Here is a 17,595-nt window from a genome sequence, read left to right on the forward strand (position 1 = left end):
TGGACGCGGGGGATGCTGAGCCTGATGGCGTAGTGATATCGATGTTGGTAGAGTTGGCCTTCGGATGTTGGGTAGAGGTCTTGTTGTTTCTTCGCTTTGGTGAAACTCGTCATGACAGCTAGTATGTCCTGTTTTGTGGCACTTTTGTATGCTGGCAACCCGAGCAGTTCGGCCGAATGTATAAAATTTGTTAAGCTTTCTAATAAAGCTGGGCAATTGCCTTTGGTCGAAAAGAAAACTCCTACGTACATGTGAGTGTCGAGGGGTATGAAAAGAAAATCTCTCATCTGTTGGGGGTCGGATGAGAGCTCGGTTGGAGCTATTTTTTCACTGTCGAGCTCTCAAATTTAAGATGAGGGGTAGGATGAGGTATCAGTTGGAGATGCTCTAATTTCTTCCGCAATAAGGTTTCATGTATGTCTTATCCCCATTAAAATAAACATATGAGGCTATGGTAAATTATAATTCTTTTTGTCTTCACTTATTTTCTGAAGTGACGATACATAATACATGTAAAAATTGAAATTTATTTTCTACAAATGATAGGTAGAAGAATGCGAAAATTACATTTTTGTTGTTTGAATTTATTGAAATATATCTCATAGGAAGTTCAAATCGCTGACATCCGTAAAGTCATTGATCCGAAGGTTAGATTTATTTTTATGTATGTATGTTGCCGCTTGAACTGAAGAAAAAAACACGGAGTTTGCATGCATCTTCAATCCAAGACAAACATGTGGAATAGAAGCGTGTGATGGGCCTGAAAATGTTATGGAATTTCTAATGCAGTTGGACCATCTGATATTCGGAAGAAGACGTGGAAGATTCCGGAGACGATCGAAACAGTTTTTTCTTAGCATAGACTAATCCTAATAACATATAGTAACTAGATTCTACACATCACTTAATTTCTCTCGTTACATGCTTGGGATAAATCCACGATATACCACTGAATAATTGTACACCCCTTGATATTCAGTGGCATGTCTTCTTCAATTTTTATTTTTCTTCTTGAAACAAATGTCTTCTTTCTATCACTGTATGAGAAGAGCATCCTTCACACCATTGCACCATCTTCTTCTCGATTTCATCAGCTGATTACGCAGCCCATCATAGTGTGTACTTTCGGCCCAAGAAAGGTTTATATCCTCCATTTGGCGCTCCTATTGGGCCGCAACATGTTTTACTTCGATAGGAAGCACAGGGAAATCGTCTGCTGATAACAGAAATGAAAACAGTTTGATTGGGAACAACAGCAGGGTTCAAAAATCATGTTTACCCTGTTCTAATAAATACGAGCTGGTTAAGTGTCAAATGAGATTCATATTTTGCTTAGTTTAAGAAATACAATTGATACGCCATTTGTGTTATGGACCACAAAAGCACTCACAAGTATATCGCGTTATTAGTATCTAATGATTATGCACCAAATATCCTCAAGTGCCTACCAGCATATCCGAACACAAATAAAGTGAGCTGTTCCCGTACAGAACACTTGGGGTGATCAAACAAGCAGTCAGGAAACGTGCCATATTTTTCTTTGAAAGTTAAACTCAAACCATGCCATACGTGATTGAAATAACACGACCAAAACGAATCTTAAATTCAAGTGTTATGAGCAAGAACTCATGGAAGAATCAAATATAGTCAAGGAGCTGGTTCGCAGATTTGAAAACTTTCTAGTTTAAAATACGCCCAATGCATTTGATAGCCAGAATAAATTATGCTAATTATTCTGCAAATGACAGAGCTACAAACAGAGCACCAAAAAAAATATAAGGTCCAAGTAAATACTGTCAAATAAGAAAAGGAAAATAAAAATCGTTTGCAAATAACCAATAATTTACAAAAAATTATAGAGATGACGTCTGTCAAACTGTTACAAGAATCATGCTAGCATAAGCAAATATATGCAAAAGTTAGTTTGCAATACACAATAAAAATGCATCAGCTATCTTTCGTTTGAACAGATGATTCAATGTAGCCATGGACTGTGACTACACGGGATATGACACGAATTGTGCAATATAGCTATTGCTACATCATACATTATCTTCTTCAGGCTTGTCAGACGGCCTGATAAGAGGGGCTACCCTTTCAGAAATGATTGCCTTACCATACTCATCCTTCTTGACAGGGTAGAGCACATAGTGCTGAATTATGAATAGAACATCAAAGAAAACCGTCTCCTACAAAAACCGAATAGCATAGTTTACTTAGTCAAGTTCTGCAAGCAGAAAGGGAAACTTCTACGTAGATAAGAATGTATTGTTAAAAAATCAATAGGGCCTCAAGCAATAATGTTAATATTAGGAGTCATGCTCACCAATGAAAGTAGAGTTTTCCCAATATTTCCATAGAAATTTACCAGCGTACCTGCAGCACAATTTGTTCAGTGAGAACTAAAGGAAACTGATACATCCAACACTATCCATGCAGTAAACTAAAGGATTAATCCGGCTTACGTTGATCTATAGATTGTACACCCATCTGACCAAAATTGAGCACCCCTCCCGTCAGATCAAGTAAAATGTTGCCAATGCTCCAACCAATTGTGCTCTTCCGCCTGAAGTTCATGATGGCCTAAGCCAAGAAAGAATAACATTAAATAATTAATATATCTATGTGCAAATTTGATCAGATAAACTTCAGTAAATTCAATATTAGTTCCCTGAATTTAAGAACTTCTAGGCGTCTGATGCATCACAGACTCCAAAACTGTTTTCAAATTTCTTTGAATTAGAGTGGACTCAAAAACTGTTTCCCTTGTTTATAGAATCAAACAACATTTTCTAGAAAGTAATACTCTTGTCCTGTCTTCTAGGCGTCAGATGGATGAAAGGAACCGCCAACAGCATGTCAGATGTGTCCTTTGAAAGCCTATTCAATGTGTTACTCCCTACAGTAGTCAAGTCACAAAGGAGATGTTGACCATTTCTGCTCTTTTGGATATCTTTTATTGGAAATAAAAAAAGTTGTGTAGATTTTCCTTCAAAAACACTTTCACAATAACATAATCTTATCAGATTCATAAATATATTAAGATCCAGTATCAATTATCAGCTATAGATGATATGTTGAATTAAGATATCACTAGTCCCAAATATATATGTACACATCCAGAGACAACCTACTGAATAAATGCTGTCAATAATTATTAGTACCTGAGGAATATACTTGATTGCTGTCATACCAACTTGTATTGAACTGAAATTCACAAGTAACGAGGAAAATGAGTGCCACATTTTACCAAAAGGATCAAGTTTAGTTAGCTGCTGCCCTAACTGATCATAGCTGACTGTCTCCACAAGTAGAGCTAATAGGATTTTCAAATGAGGAAAAAGAAAACTTACTTGAACACGTCAATAAGCCAAAGCCAGTGACCTTTTGGCCAAGCAATAATTAGGCAAACAATAGCCGCAGTCCAGACAATAGCAGTAATTGATATGCAAACTTTGGAGACTTTCTGCATTCCTCGCTGTATATTACAAGTTTGAAAATTCAACACAGTTAGGATACAGTAGCTAGGAGATACTCCCTCCATTCCAAATTATATAGGTTGTTTTGGCTTTTCTAGATACATAGCTTTTTCTATGCACCTAGATATACGCTATGTCTAGATACACAGCAAAAACTATGTACCTAGATTTGCTAAAACGACCTACTATTTGGAACGGAGGGAGTACCTTCACGGTCAACAAGATAGTAAACCTTCATGGTCAACAAGATAGAAAACCAACCTCATATATAAATACTTGGAAAACGGTGAAGGCTGTCAATGCAACCGCATGTAATGAAAAAGCAACATCATTTGCAGCAACAGGAATCATCTACAAAAAAAAACATCATAGTTTATACCTACAAAGAACAATGCCAAGGAGGCACCGACATCAAGAACAATGTACTGGTACAACCTGAAAATGGACATGGATATACAATGTCTGTTCTTAAAAGTTATGTAACAATAACTAATCAGCAAAACTGATATAACAACAACAGTACAACATTACCCATTATTTTATAACTTCGTTTGGCAACATTTTATAAGGTATGGCCTTCAAATTTTTAACTTCACCATGCAGCTGTAAACCCAGTGCTGAAGCATGGATTATCTTTCCAGATAACATCTTCGTATTTGCTTGACATGCGTCTGCAGCTTATGCAGCAGCATTGCTCCAAGTTCCAATTCATGCCAGTACTAACCAGTTCGGAATTAGTATGAAATGTTAAAACTGTGGTCCCAAGAGTCATGTGCTCTACATAAAAAAAATGGTGTGCTTGCCTGACATGGATCAGCAGCTTACATAACCGTTCCAATTGGCACTATTGAGGGAAACATCAGGTATATGTACAAGTGCAATCTCGAAAACTACCAAACCAGCTTAAAAGTGTAGTTAATTTGAGATCATTTAAATAAAAGCACGCAACAATATATTTTTGTCAATCAGTACAGCAAGAACCGAGCACAGAAAATTAAAATGTTGATATACTGATGGTTTTACATGCCAAAAAAGGTTCTGATTGCACATGATGCAAACGCGCAAAGAAGCAACCAATCATCAATTAGCTTACTCATTTCCAAATGAACTATAAAAATATGAATTTAAAATGTGACATTCATATCTGAATAGATAGTGCAGAAAGAAAAAAAGTAGGACAGACCTCTTTGTCACCATATTTGTCATGGTACTGTCTCTGGATAAACGGGCTGAAGAACAGAGACGCATTGTATATGAGGTAAGACGAGTGCTTTGTCAAGTTCAACACCAGAAAGTCAAAGTTCAGACCCACAACACTGCAATAGATTGACATGAAATTAGCCATAGACCGAGGAACTTCCATTAAGAAAACAATATTTGGATCAGAATAGGATTACGGTTTGAGGTCAAAGAAACAACTTGGAAATTTAAAGTATACTTTTTCCCTAACTGTATCAGAAAACCAGGACAACCAGAGCACGGACAAATTAAGAACCAAGTTAATAAAATAATCGTAAGCACATGTTTTCAGGTCGTAATTGAATAGGATTCAACTGTAACCAAAATGTACACTAATCGATGATACGAAAAGAAAGGGAAAAGGGTGGAACTGATGGTGCGTGTTACAAGATATAACGTGCTGGCCCGTCCTCTACTGTCTACTATTTGCTGGCCAGATGAGGAACCTTCCACCTCCTTGAAAGATAGTGTGTTGGAGAGAATGCCACATAACTTAATCATATATGAAGGCAAATTGGATATATACCTGTGCTCATTCCACCTAGTTTCGAACACAAACGAAGCCAAAGTGCTTATCTACCAATTACCATACGCCCCACCAATTCTGAATAGGCTCATTCTGCACAATCCTCTATCATCCGCGTACCCAGAAATGCACACGCACCTCCCAATCTAACTGCGCCCGCTGGAGCCATGTCACACATAACAGAATTCCAGGGAATTCCCCGCAGCGGAGAATTGCTCGCTGCTCTAAGTGTGTGTTTCGAAATTTGTAGTCAGGTAGTGACTAGTGAGGACTGCACACCATATGAACAGGACAGTGAAAACAACTGAACGAATCGACCTACGCAAGGGGTCGCCCACTAGTTTAAGAAGGGCAAATTTCATCCGCAAGGCCCGAAATCGAGGCACGAGCACGGGAAATCGAATCCCCACCCAGCCCAAGAAATGAGGAGCGGAACCAGGGCCAGGAGGAGCAGGGCGGTGCTGACCTCTTGCGCCGGTAGTTGAGGAGGACCTGCGGGTAGAAGCTGAAGGACCAGGCGAAGAAGGCGACCCAGCCCAGCACCTGGTACATCACCTCCAGCCCCACCGAGTTCCACGACGACGACATGGCCACGCCGGCGGTGCCTGATCCCCTCCTCCCCTCCCCCCTTCCTTTCCCCCTCTCAGGCAGACAGATTCTTTGGCTCCCTCTTGGTCAGGTCGCGCCCCGGTTGCGGCCAATTTCCCACTCGCTGCCTGCCAATTTTTTCTCCGTCGCGGGCGGAATTTTATAGCGGTGGAAAAGGGAGTCCGACCGGGCCGCCAATCCGGAGGAGATGCTGGAATTGATGAACGGGGGGAGCTCTCTCCCGCCGTCGCCGTCACAACGGACGTCGTCCCACTTCTGCCCCGTCTCCTGGGTAGGCGGTGGAAATGGGTGGCGTCGACGGCTCGAATGCTGCCGCCGCTCGGAGCCCACTCCCAAGCTCGCGTGAGGTTCATTTCGGTTCATCCCCCCGGGCGGGCCGGACGGCCCGGTTCGCTGCGCTGCGCGTACCGGGACGGGATCCCGGCGCCGTGCGTCGCAGTCCGTCCGAGGGAAGTGGGAAAACGGGGTGGGGGGATGGGCCCGTTGAGTGCGGTTGTGCATCGCGGTTAGCAGCAACGGAACCGGATGCCACGTGACGTGATGTGACGCTGCGTTTCAGATTCTACTTGTTGCGTCGTTACACCATGCACGTGCACTGCTCTCACCTGCAACAGTGGAACCTCCCTAGAAAAGCAGCAACCGCACCCAACGTTGCATTTTAGATTTTTTTTCAATCTTTTTTCCACCTTTCCAATGGTTCTGTTTTTTATCATATGTTTTATTATGCATCTACAATTCATTTTGACTTTTCTAAGTGCATAGATTTTATTATGCAGATACATATGTTATATTTAGGTGCATAACAAATCTATTGAGAGTAATACATAGTTTTTATCTAGGTGGTGCCTCACAGCCTGGTCCCACATGGCGTGCCAAGAGTAATTCATATTCTTTTACCGCAAACTAAGGATGGGTTGTGTATTCGAGCAGTACGGCTTGACTTCTCTAGAACTCTAGATGGAGCATCGACATTAGGAGTGCCAAATGCCCTTGCATGGATCCATTATGCTCCAGGCATTGGCTTGGCTCCTGCATTTGGATCTTTCTTTTTCTTGTGTACAGCAACACTATGTCAATTGCAGGTTGAGGCTCCGCTCGTAAACAAATGCATTTTGCTTAATTGCCCACTTATAAACATTTATGTACTTCTTGTTGTTAGAAATCGCCTTACCGCATGTGTTTAGCCGATTCAACCTGTTTTCGTTGATATAGAACCAATACAGACCAAGCTAGCCAAATCAAACATGTTCAAGGGTTTGGATTAGGCTTATTCATCATGTTCCTGTGAAAAGATTTTAGCAGTTAGCGAAACTCAATGCAATAATGTTCATACTCCATCAGTTTTTGTTGTTCCAATTTGATGAAAACGACCTTAGTTGGTTAAGCATGTGCCTAGTGGGGTGTTTTTTTTTCAATCAAACTACTCCCTCCGTTCCAAAGCGTATGTCATTTTGGCAAATTTAAATACATATTTTTTGCAATATTTTTAGATACAGTGTATCTCTAGGAGCATAATCAAAACAACCTATAATTTGGAATGAAGTATGTAAGTGGGTTGGCATTTGTCACAAAATAACTTATGGGAGGAATTTCAATTCCAAGTGACATATGAGGTGGTTCTTGGAATTTCCCTATAAGTTTGTATTTAGCTACATGAGTTGGACTCATATTAGGTTGCTATTTAACTTATAATGAAAACAAATTGAAATGCAAAAGAAATTCCATTTAACTTCTATAGCAAAACTGTGAGAACGTGATCCGTAAAGGAGCAATAGTAGATGATATCACCATCTTACAAAGTTAGAATACTTCACGTGAAATCCGCACAAGCAAGGAAACTTTTGCGCTCTAGCAACGGATTCAGCCCCATGTATACAACTAACCAGGTGGAAAATTGCATTAAATGTTGCCACTAGAACATCAGGCTACACGCGAGACCCATACCAAAAATACCAAACGAACTTGGCTAGTAGGTTAGGCTATCTGGGGAGCTGGAACCTCGAAAGCAGGTGTGCGCAAGGGTCAATGGGCACGGTATCTGGACAAGATCCCGGCGACATGCTTGCATCAGGGAAGACGAGATACCAACAGCAACAGAGAAAGGGATGGATGGTCATGGTCATGGAGATGCAGATGCATGGAAGCTAGATCCTACAAGTACGTAGGGTTCTTCTGCATGATGGCGGCACGCAAACTTAGCTTGTTGGTTGGAAACACCAGGCTTCTATGCTCATGTGACCTTCTATGCTCCAATAATTGTAGCTAAAATATATCTATATCAAACTAATTTGGGGCTGAGAGAGTAGGTTCTAATATCATGCTCATATTGCTTCTACACGCTTTTCACACAGTTGTCCCAACTTATTTGGTATAAATTGTAGATTGCCAATTATAATTTAGGACTGGTTTGTTTCAGGTTGCATATTGTAAAAGCAAGCTATAGTACACAATCTACAAATTATATCAAACAGGACCTTAAATTGTGTTTCTACAATATCTTACTTTCTAGGCTATACACACCATGAATCTTTATCAGCTACGAAGTATCTGCGAACCAAACGTGTCGTTGGGGCAACAGCGTTCAACTACAGTTATTACTAGAGGCAGAAACTGACACTGAACACTGGACTCCATTGGTGATATACGGACAGATTGGCTGTCCCTTGCCACCTTACCGAAGTTGAGCTATTTACCACATCAAGCACAGTGCCAGGATATGATGCCCCGGAAATGCTGAAACCCGCCACCAATTTTTTTCAACTAAGGTAGCCTTGTATCAGTTCATATGCTACCAAAGCATGCAAACAGCAACAAGGATTCGAAGCCCAACAGCAGTTATGTACGAACTGTAACTTGCTGTACAGCGTAAAGTTTGCAGTACTGTCAACAGGTTCGGATGGTTTTCCATGAATCCCAAAGGCAATGTACCCAGCTTCGTGCAACTTCGTTGCGATTTGCGAGCTGGATCTCTACCGCCAGCCACTTACAGCGAGCTGGATCTCTACCGCCAGCCACTTACAGCTATATTACAGGTGGAAGTTATTACAAGCACTCGCGGCGACCTCCGGAAAATCGCTCATCTCCGTGCCGCCCACTAGACGGTGAAGTTTCCAGGTGTCGGGTGGTATTGGCCAGGGAGGGGTGGTCCTGCTGCTGGTACAGGAGGCCCGAAGTTGAAGGGGTGGTTGAACATGCAAGATGGGCCATACTTACAAACACCAAAGCGACCATAGTATGTGCACACAGGTTGGTCCTGACAAATGACAAGGAAAAGGAAAACAAGCTTAGCCAGTGTTATTTTTAAAGGATACCCATTTTAATTAGTTTGCAGAGCCTAGTGGAAGTAATCAATAGTAACAAATAAATCATTTGCAACATGCTTAAATACTTTTTCCACACAATGCAACTCTTATCTTAAACATGCAAACCAAAAGGTGAACTGTCCTAGGAAAGCTTCTGAGATGTTCCCAAAAATATTGGAGTCATCCCTTCTTTCCTCTCCTACAAGTCAAGAGACATGGAACTATGGAAGTACCATAGGCGTATGATCCATGAACTAGTGAATTCCTGGTGCAATCATAAATGCTCTAGTTTTAATGGGGAAAATAAGATGATTGGATAGGATAGGAACTTACAGGTTTGATAGGCAAGCCGATGGGGCTAAGACCTGTTAGCGGTGCAGGCTGGCGTGACTTTGGATGGTGAAATCTGCATTTCATCCTGTATTTGCAGAAACCACTCTTAACAAAATGCTGGCATTCAGGTTGGCCAGGTCTCTCTGGATATTCATCAGAAGGTAGTTGCTGATGTCCTGGTATATCGGCAGCCTTATACATCGGGTGATTCATATGAGGAGCTGGAAAATGCGGAAAAGGGACCGCAGGAGGATAATATGGATTCACAGGAACCTGAAACCAATATTCACACATCAAACAGTGATCCAAGAGAAAGCATCAATATTAAGCATACTGGGAAATTATTAAATGCTTTAGTGAAAAATCGTTGAACTGAAACACAACATGTCACATGATCCGGTAATCAAAAACAGATATTTCTACTTGGCATCACTTTTCTCTTGGCATAATACTAAGAGCCTCAAAGGAAATTAATCAAATAAAGAAAATGGCTGTACTCTTTAATGTTAATATGAACATTACTAGGTAGTCGAACTAAAGAAATGATACCCAAAGGGGAGAAGATCAACATAGGAAACTATAGTGCATCTTGCCTAGCTAGGCCAGGTCAAGCTAGCTCATATAGCCATAGCCTGGAGAAGCAAGGTATCTCATTTGATTGCTCAGAGCTGCGACATGGGAAGCCCATGATCTTCCATCAACTGCTGGCTTGCCGCTTGCCACTGAGGGGTAATCTTTTCTTGCTACTGCAGGCTAGATGGCCTTCCAAAGTGAGATGTTTATGGTCTTACCAAATGGCAATATAGGCTAGAATAGTTAATCAATTTCAGTCAAAACAACATTTGTGCTTTTCCCAAGCCAAGAAGTCCAGGTACTTGCCTTCTTAATTGGCGAAAATGATATTTGCTACCTTACACATAATTTCTAACTTTCAACTAGTTCCTCAGAACAGTACAATTAATACAAATGTGTACAGAACACTCCAAGGACCAGCAAACATACACCAGAAAATAAACTAACACATTCGGTTCTTAATCAATTAAAAAAAGCAACTTAAGGACAAGCATTACTAATATCATCCAGTTAAATTGGTGGCACATGCTGAAGTGAAAGAAATTGTTTAATTGAATACATTTACCTGATGATACCCAGTCCAGTCAGGAGAGTGATACATTCCTTGAGGTGGAATCATTCCTGCAGTGTACGATGGCGCTGGAGCTAGAAAAGGAACATGTTGCTCATTCAATGCTCTCTGTTCAGGCCATATCGGAACACTTGGCTGAGAGGGTCCTTGGACATTTTGCTGTGGATTATCCCCATTCTCATGTTCCAAAACTGGTTCTTTTGAAGGCACATTACTAGGATCTGGGTGGTGAAATTTGCAGTTAGTGGCAAATTTGCAGCTCCCAGTGCGCATATAGAACGGGCACTCCTTTTCACCCTGCAAGATTAACATGACTTATGCCTTCGAAAATTCCATACAAAGATAAATTAAGTTGATAAATGCATCCACAGTTTCCACAATTTTCTTGTCAATTTGGTGCCTAAATTGATAATAATGGTTGCACCTGAATATTATTTTGCATTTTGCAGTAGTATAATAAGAATGGGAGGACATAACAAAAATCAGAGTAATAGATAAGGATACAAGCTGCATTAGTAATGAAAGGCTTACTGGTCGCAGTGGAAGACCAAGAAAGTTCAGCTCAACATTTTCAACCTCTGCTTTCCCTTCTTTTCCCTCAAGGTGGAGGTATTTGCAAGCTTTCCCAAATTTGCATCCACCTGGTGTTGAATAATACTGCAAGGTACACACTATGTTATAGGATACACAGGAGAAAAGTATCATTGCGATGAAAAATCTAATCCCTACCTCATACCTTAGATTTTATATAATATATGCGTGCGTCAGCTTATGCTGTGAGTAGTATCAGCTTACTACAGTGATCAAAAGGAAAAAATTTGCAACAAAGAGGCGCACAACGGGAAATATGAGCAACTAGAAAAAGTACACATAACTGCAACTAATGGACAAAACAAGGAAGCTCCTGAAAGCCACTGTAGCTACACCAGTCTGGAGGCTATGCCAGCCTGAGAACAAGTTGTTTTTTCAGATAGGCATGCATGTGCACAGAGATGGATGATATCCACCGACTTGATCTGAATCCAGATGGCCCTTGTTTCAAGACATAAGACATCATTTGCTTAGAGCATGTTTGTTTCCCTCCAGGTTGTGGAATCCAACTTTATAAGCTAAAGCAGAAACAAACAGACAGCTTTTGGCCTCAGATTGTACAATCAATTCAACAATCCACTCAAACCCGGCTTGTTGTATTGTATAATCTGGAATCTGATAGAGTTTACCAAACTACCCACAGAACTTGATGGCAAATTACCCATACTGCTACCGACCCTATCCGCTCGGCCTCTCAAACAGTTCAGCGTATTGTAGACTTTTGATATCCAAACCCACTCAAAATCCAGGTTGCCAAAACATGTACCAGCATTTTAATCTAACATTTTACATCCAGCTTTCCACAATCCAAAAGTTAGATTCTACAATCCGAAGAGGAAAAAAGCAGGCCCTTGTAACTTCAGGGAGCTCGCATCAGCCCCAGAACCAATTGAGTTTTAACTTTTTTATTTTTCGGGGGGGGGGGGGGATAAATATACTAAAATATCTAAAAGCTTTTAGTGCAATTCAATCAACAAACTTAAAAACATTATGAAAGGTCACAGACAAACCTTGCATTCCTCCTGAGCACTCCCTTCCGAAAAGGTTTCCTTTCTTTTATCCTTGACACCCTTCAAAATCTCAAAAATGGAAAAGAAAAGTAAAGGCAATAATCAGGATGCAATAGAACAAAGGCTTCACATAATAGAACATAAATCTCCATTAGGAATGGACTTTGGTTAGGAATGCATCTATAGCGTCATGCAAGGATGGAGTTTGCTTTAATATATCCCCGATGAGAAAACAAGAATTAACATGTTTCTGGGGATGTAGGATGTCATAGTACATTCATTAGATGGTTTGTAAAAATCCCTCAACTTAACAATAGATACTGAAAAAAATTGTATGCCCTCTGTGTATAAATCCTAACCTTCTGGTTTGTGATATTTGTCTCATCTAACTTCTTGAAATAAACTCCCTTTTCAAGCTCTTCCGAAATCTGACAGCATAAGGTATGAGAATTTAAGTTTCAAATGTAATTACATCTATTAAGCAATCTCAAGATTAGTTCACATGACAATGTCCATGAGAACCTTTTCCTTTGACTCCATTCTTCCCTTCTTCATATCAACAACCTGCAACAATTAAAATATGGTTGACATCAAACGTGGAGTTCAAAAACGAGGGAAAGAAGTGCAATCTATTTAAGTTTGTACTGAAAGTAAAACAACTGACATTTCACTAGTTCTGCAAGCACGATGCAGTCAATGCCCATAACAAACAGATCTGACAAAGATCAAGAGCTCAACTATTCCATAAAATGCTAAAAAGGAAATACTGACTTCATATGACGTCTTCCTATGATTTCCTGGGTTAGATGAACTCCCCTTATCATCAAAGTTCTGCACAAATTAGAAAATTAGCAAAAAGAAAACTTAGGAAATGTACATCAAATAACTAGTCCCAAAAGTGATGAATCAAGCCGTAAGATCAATGATTAAAGTTGATCACACATCGGATGGCATCTTATCTTTTCAGAAATAATAAATTATGGAGGCATGCCTTTTAGGTTGCTTCAAAGCTAGTCAAATTCAGTATAACTTACAATATTTATGCAAGAAATAAAAGAAGAAATTTGGAGGAAGGTGGCATCATCAGTCATACACCACTGATAGTTACAGTAACCCTGGATCTATTTCATGGCAAAATGAGCCACCAAGTGCACATTTATCCCAAGTGGAATAATTAATTGTCTAAAAATTTGGGATGTGTGCATTATCTTTTCACATTATATGTACAAAGAAAGTTAAATATGGCTCACCACAGAATCTGAAATATCTGGAACAAGGCCTTCGTATTCTTCTCTAGGAGCCTGGCCAAAAGTTAAATAGATAATTAGAAACAGCAACCAAAGCATAGTCAAAGGCTTATATGCATAAATGTAGAATTCCAAATACAGATATTACTAATTTACTTCAAAGAACTATGATAAAAAAATATAGAAGTGAGCTGAGCACATTAACAATCATCACCCCGTTATTCGAAATGCATTCAAGAAAACTTTTGAATATGCAAAACTTGAACCTTACAAAAGTAAATTATAGTTTCTGTCTGAAAGTTATGACATGTGACTTCAAATATCTCCATGCAATACTGATCATGAAGCGCATAAACAGTCCACATTTTGAAGCATATTATAGCAAGAAGATTAATGGAAAACATACCAAACAGCAACCTACTGGATACAGCTAGGGATGTAAGGTGGGAACTCAACGGTGCTTTTTGGGTCGGCTAACTAACTATGTTGATTTGCCATTTTAGTCTGTTTCTCTCCCCAAAATTAGATAGGTTGTATGCCACAGTAGTTCATTTTACCAAATTTTGGGTCAACCCAATGACCCAAAAGATATGGATATTGCATCCCTAGATACAACCCAAGCATCTAAGAAATCTAAGAAATAAAAAAAGAAGAATTAAAAGGCACATTACAGTAATGGATAAGTTAATGGCATCTTTTCATCTGGCATGCAAATATATTATGTTGCTGCCTTTTTTTTTTAGTTCAAGTGGGTGATCTCGTATTTGTTGGCAACTTTCCAACAACCTAAAGAGCCCCTGATTTCTAATTATTACTTAAGAAAACATTCTCATGGCTTCTTAGAACACATGGAGTCATGCAACCATAGGGACTAGGCTACTCAAAATAACATGTTCATCAAGCGGATATCCAAGAAGGTGCTGAACCAAATTAGGAAAAAGAACAAACAGCCTTGCCGTGGTGAGATTTCAATTTGATTACACAATCCTTTCTTCCACATTCTGGGAAAAAGGGGGAGCACTGAAAACACAATGTAAGTGGATGATCTTCATAATAGTACCATGATAGAGTAAAGGGAACTAAGGACGTGAAGTGCAAGGCTAGCCTGTACATCTTGAAATCAAAAAACTTGTGGAAGACCCTAAATTTCTTAGTTAAGTATATCATGGACAGGAAGAGCTATTGAGTTTATCATTCAGGCCTAGAAGCTCTTTCAAGTCACTCTGGTCTTAGGTGATCATTCAATTTGTTTATTGAAGCTATTAAACAAGAGAGTAACAATCAACATTCTGTTATCCTAATTAAAATTAAAAATAAAAGAGAAACTATGGGCACAGGGGCTTATAAATCACATTGAAATAATTGACAGAAAAAAAAGGAAATAGTCACATTTTGAGCAGTATCCACATTTATTATTGGAAAAAGTCCATTTTACTCCCCTCAACAATTCACTTTGTCTACTTAACCCCTAAACAAAATTTAGGCTCAAGCTACTACCCCAAACTATTTCAATTGGTCCAATCTACCGCCTAATGAGATTTCTCTTTTTTATTTCTCGACTTACAAGTGGAATTTGAACTTTAAATGTTGCAATGTAACTTATAATATGATGCCCTATGCTAGAAAAATACATTATGACTTTTTATGAATATTTTTCATGCAGAATTGTATTTTTTTTTGATAAATTTCGTGTTAAATGTTTCCAAATTATGAAAATAACCATGCAAAATTCTTAATGTATTTTTTAACATATGACATCATGTTCTCTATCCACTCACAAAATTTGAACTTAAAATTTAATTCGTACGTGGAGAAACAAAAAAGAGAAATATCATTTGAGGGTAGATTGGATTAATTGGAATTGTTGGGGGAGTAAATTGAGCCTAAATTTTGCTCAGGGGGTTAAGCGGACAAAGTGAATTGTTGAAGGGAGTAAAATGGACTTTTTCCTTTACTACAAACAAAATCAAAACAAACCGATTCCAATTAGGATATGTGAGACCTGGGTGCACTTGGGAGTACAAAAACCTAAAGATGTAGCACGAAAGAATGTGTAGCCTATTTCAGGCACTTATTTATATCACTGGGTAATGAATGCTTATCGAGTGAGTTCAATACTAGTTACTATGCATCAGAATTGAATGAAAGCTTCTAAGTTGAAGAATGTAGTGCAATCAGATGCATATCCCCAAAGCGTACCTCAACAACAGCACAAATGGAATTTGACATGCATTGGCCATAATAAACCGGAATACCTTAATGCATCCAGATCCCTTACCGAACAACTACATACACACAACACACTCCAATTTCTTTCCCCCTACTGGGCTGCATTTACCTGCTCCCGGCATGGCAACCAAAACACCAAAATTGATGCACTCGCAACACAAGACACCGAAAAAAAAGAAAATAAGAGTCCATCTTATTCTCTTTTGCTAAAGCCCGACCTCTTCCACAGTACATCGAGGTGCCAAAAATAGACAGACATGCATGCACAAAAGGCAGCTGGCACACATGCAGCAGCAAGCGTAGAAGGGCCAATCACCTGATCATCATCAGGCGAAGATGTTTTATTGCTGCTGCTGTTGCTTCCGCTCCCGCTGCTCCCACTCCCTCTCGCCTGCACATCCACACAGCGAAAGCAACGCGAGGTCACAGACACACGAAGAAAACAAAATAAAGCGAAATCCGTCTCCTTTTCACTCCACCCTGCACAAACCACCAAACCCCAACTCGCCATCACCATTCACCAGAACCGGATCAAAGGCCCTCCCACAAAAATCCCACCCAGAAAAAAAGAACAGGGAGCTTTATTTACTGGCCCAGTCTAAGTCCAAGCGGCCGGAGGCATACCCTGCTGCTTTTCTTCTTCCGCGACGGGTGGTTGAACTTGCACTTGATCCCGAAGCGGCAGGTGCCGAACTTGAGGTAGTAGCTGCAGTCCGGCTCCCCGGGCCGGCGCGGGAAGCGCACCTTGCCATCCGCCGCCCCCGCCGCCGCCGGCGGTGGCCCCTGCACCTTCTCGCCGGCGACTTCATCGCCGCTGGCGACGGCGACGCCGACGGGGACAGGGGCGGGAACGTCGTCCCAGCCCGAGGGCTCCGGGAACCCGCCCCCGCCGGCGACGGCGATGCCCAGCCCGGCGAGCTGCTTCTCGATCGCGTCGGCGTCGGCGTCCGCGGCGCCGACGGAGGAGGGGGAGATCGAGGCGATCGGGGACGCCGCGGCGTCGGGAGGCTGGGTGTTAGCGTCGGCGTCCGCCATTGGAGCCGAGGTGAGAGGGAAGAGACAGAGAGAGAGAGAGGGGGAGAGGTGATGGCGACGGTGATTGGGACGAGAGAGAGAGAGAGCAGGTGGGGAAGCAAAGCGAAGTGGGGAAAAACCCTAGAGAGAGAAAGCGGACGCGGGGGAGAGAGAGAGACGGACGGGGGTCGGAGCGCGTCGGGGGAGGGGTAAAACGGATAAAAATTAGTCCTGCTGCTTTACAATTTACAGCGCCCAGTATTTCTGAGAACACCCTTCACCGTTCCTATATTTGCATTTTACGTGGTACGTGAAGGCTCAGACAGTGGCCCCCAAGGGTGGTTCTGAGATTTGCAGGAGACCGGGCCGCTGGGTGGAAAAAGGGAGGGGATGCGAGGACAAGAGGCGACTGCTGTGGGGATCGCGCAGTTGCGCGCATGTGACGGACGCGCAGCGGGTCTGACTAGCGTGCGACCGCGGGGGCGACGCGGGGCCCACGAGCCGGTCAGAGGAAGGGAGGCCGGCGTGTGACGGTGGGAGACGACCAGACGGGGAGGAGGCCGGGTGGCTCGGAGACCGGGAGGAACGGGCTGGGGCGGGTCACCCGCCCGGGCCCACCAGTCGGACGCGGGAAGCATCCGAGAAGCCGGTGAGCGGGGGGCGGCCGTGTGGGTCGCTCGCTCGGTCCGACTCGCGTGCTCGGGAGGGGATGTTTTGTCCCTTCCTTCTGGCTCTCACAAGGCAGTCGGCATTTGCCGGGAGTGAGTAGTAACCTCTAGCACACAAACAAGATAGGAAGAGAGAGAGAGAGAATAGATTGAATAGCATCAGGCAAACTTCATGACAACATAACAAAATCTAAAAACAACCGT

The 17,595-nt window shown here is 41.6% G+C and overlaps 2 protein-coding genes across 6 annotated transcripts; both read right to left on the reverse strand.

The window, feature by feature from the left end:
- Positions 1–774: 774 nt before the first annotated feature.
- On the reverse strand, positions 775–6,148 carry LOC112887129 (cystinosin homolog). Of its 3 annotated transcripts, none has more exons than XM_025953224.1 (9): positions 5,711–6,148; positions 4,663–4,795; positions 3,741–3,830; positions 3,354–3,478; positions 3,165–3,207; positions 2,466–2,583; positions 2,327–2,376; positions 2,117–2,189; positions 775–1,213 (listed from the first exon to the last, which is right to left on the reverse strand). In XM_025953224.1, the coding sequence occupies exons 1-9, from the start codon at positions 5,830–5,832 to the stop codon at positions 1,164–1,166; spliced, it is 804 nt and encodes a 267-aa protein (XP_025809009.1). In that variant the 5' UTR covers positions 5,833–6,148; the 3' UTR covers positions 775–1,163. The 3 variants fall into 3 exon arrangements, with proteins under 3 accessions (XP_025809009.1, XP_025809008.1, XP_025809007.1); XM_025953223.1 differs by having other exon boundaries at positions 775–1,216; XM_025953222.1 differs by lacking the exon at positions 775–1,213 and having other exon boundaries at positions 1,802–2,189; positions 5,711–6,143.
- A 2,436-nt stretch (positions 6,149–8,584) lies between these two features.
- Positions 8,585–16,882, reverse strand: LOC112886090 (zinc finger CCCH domain-containing protein 65-like). Of its 3 annotated transcripts, XR_003227329.1 has the most exons (12): positions 16,334–16,882; positions 16,026–16,100; positions 13,484–13,534; positions 13,005–13,064; positions 12,756–12,797; positions 12,593–12,661; positions 12,234–12,302; positions 11,164–11,289; positions 10,627–10,929; positions 9,489–9,761; positions 8,853–9,106; positions 8,585–8,820 (listed from the first exon to the last, which is right to left on the reverse strand). XR_003227329.1 is itself a non-coding variant. In XM_025951871.1 (11 exons), exons 1-11 carry the CDS (start codon positions 16,742–16,744, stop codon positions 8,948–8,950), a joined length of 1,629 nt encoding a protein of 542 aa, XP_025807656.1. In that variant the 5' UTR covers positions 16,745–16,882; the 3' UTR covers positions 8,588–8,947. The 3 variants fall into 3 exon arrangements, 2 of the variants coding, with proteins under 2 accessions (XP_025807656.1, XP_025807655.1); XM_025951871.1 differs by having other exon boundaries at positions 8,588–9,106; positions 12,234–12,293; XM_025951870.1 differs by having other exon boundaries at positions 8,588–9,106.
- Between the last annotated feature and the right edge of the window lie 713 nt (positions 16,883–17,595).

The sequence above is a fragment of the Panicum hallii genome, chromosome 3, assembly GCF_002211085.1.
Source record: "Panicum hallii strain FIL2 chromosome 3, PHallii_v3.1, whole genome shotgun sequence".
In the NCBI taxonomy this organism is placed as follows: Eukaryota; Viridiplantae; Streptophyta; class Magnoliopsida; order Poales; family Poaceae; genus Panicum; species Panicum hallii.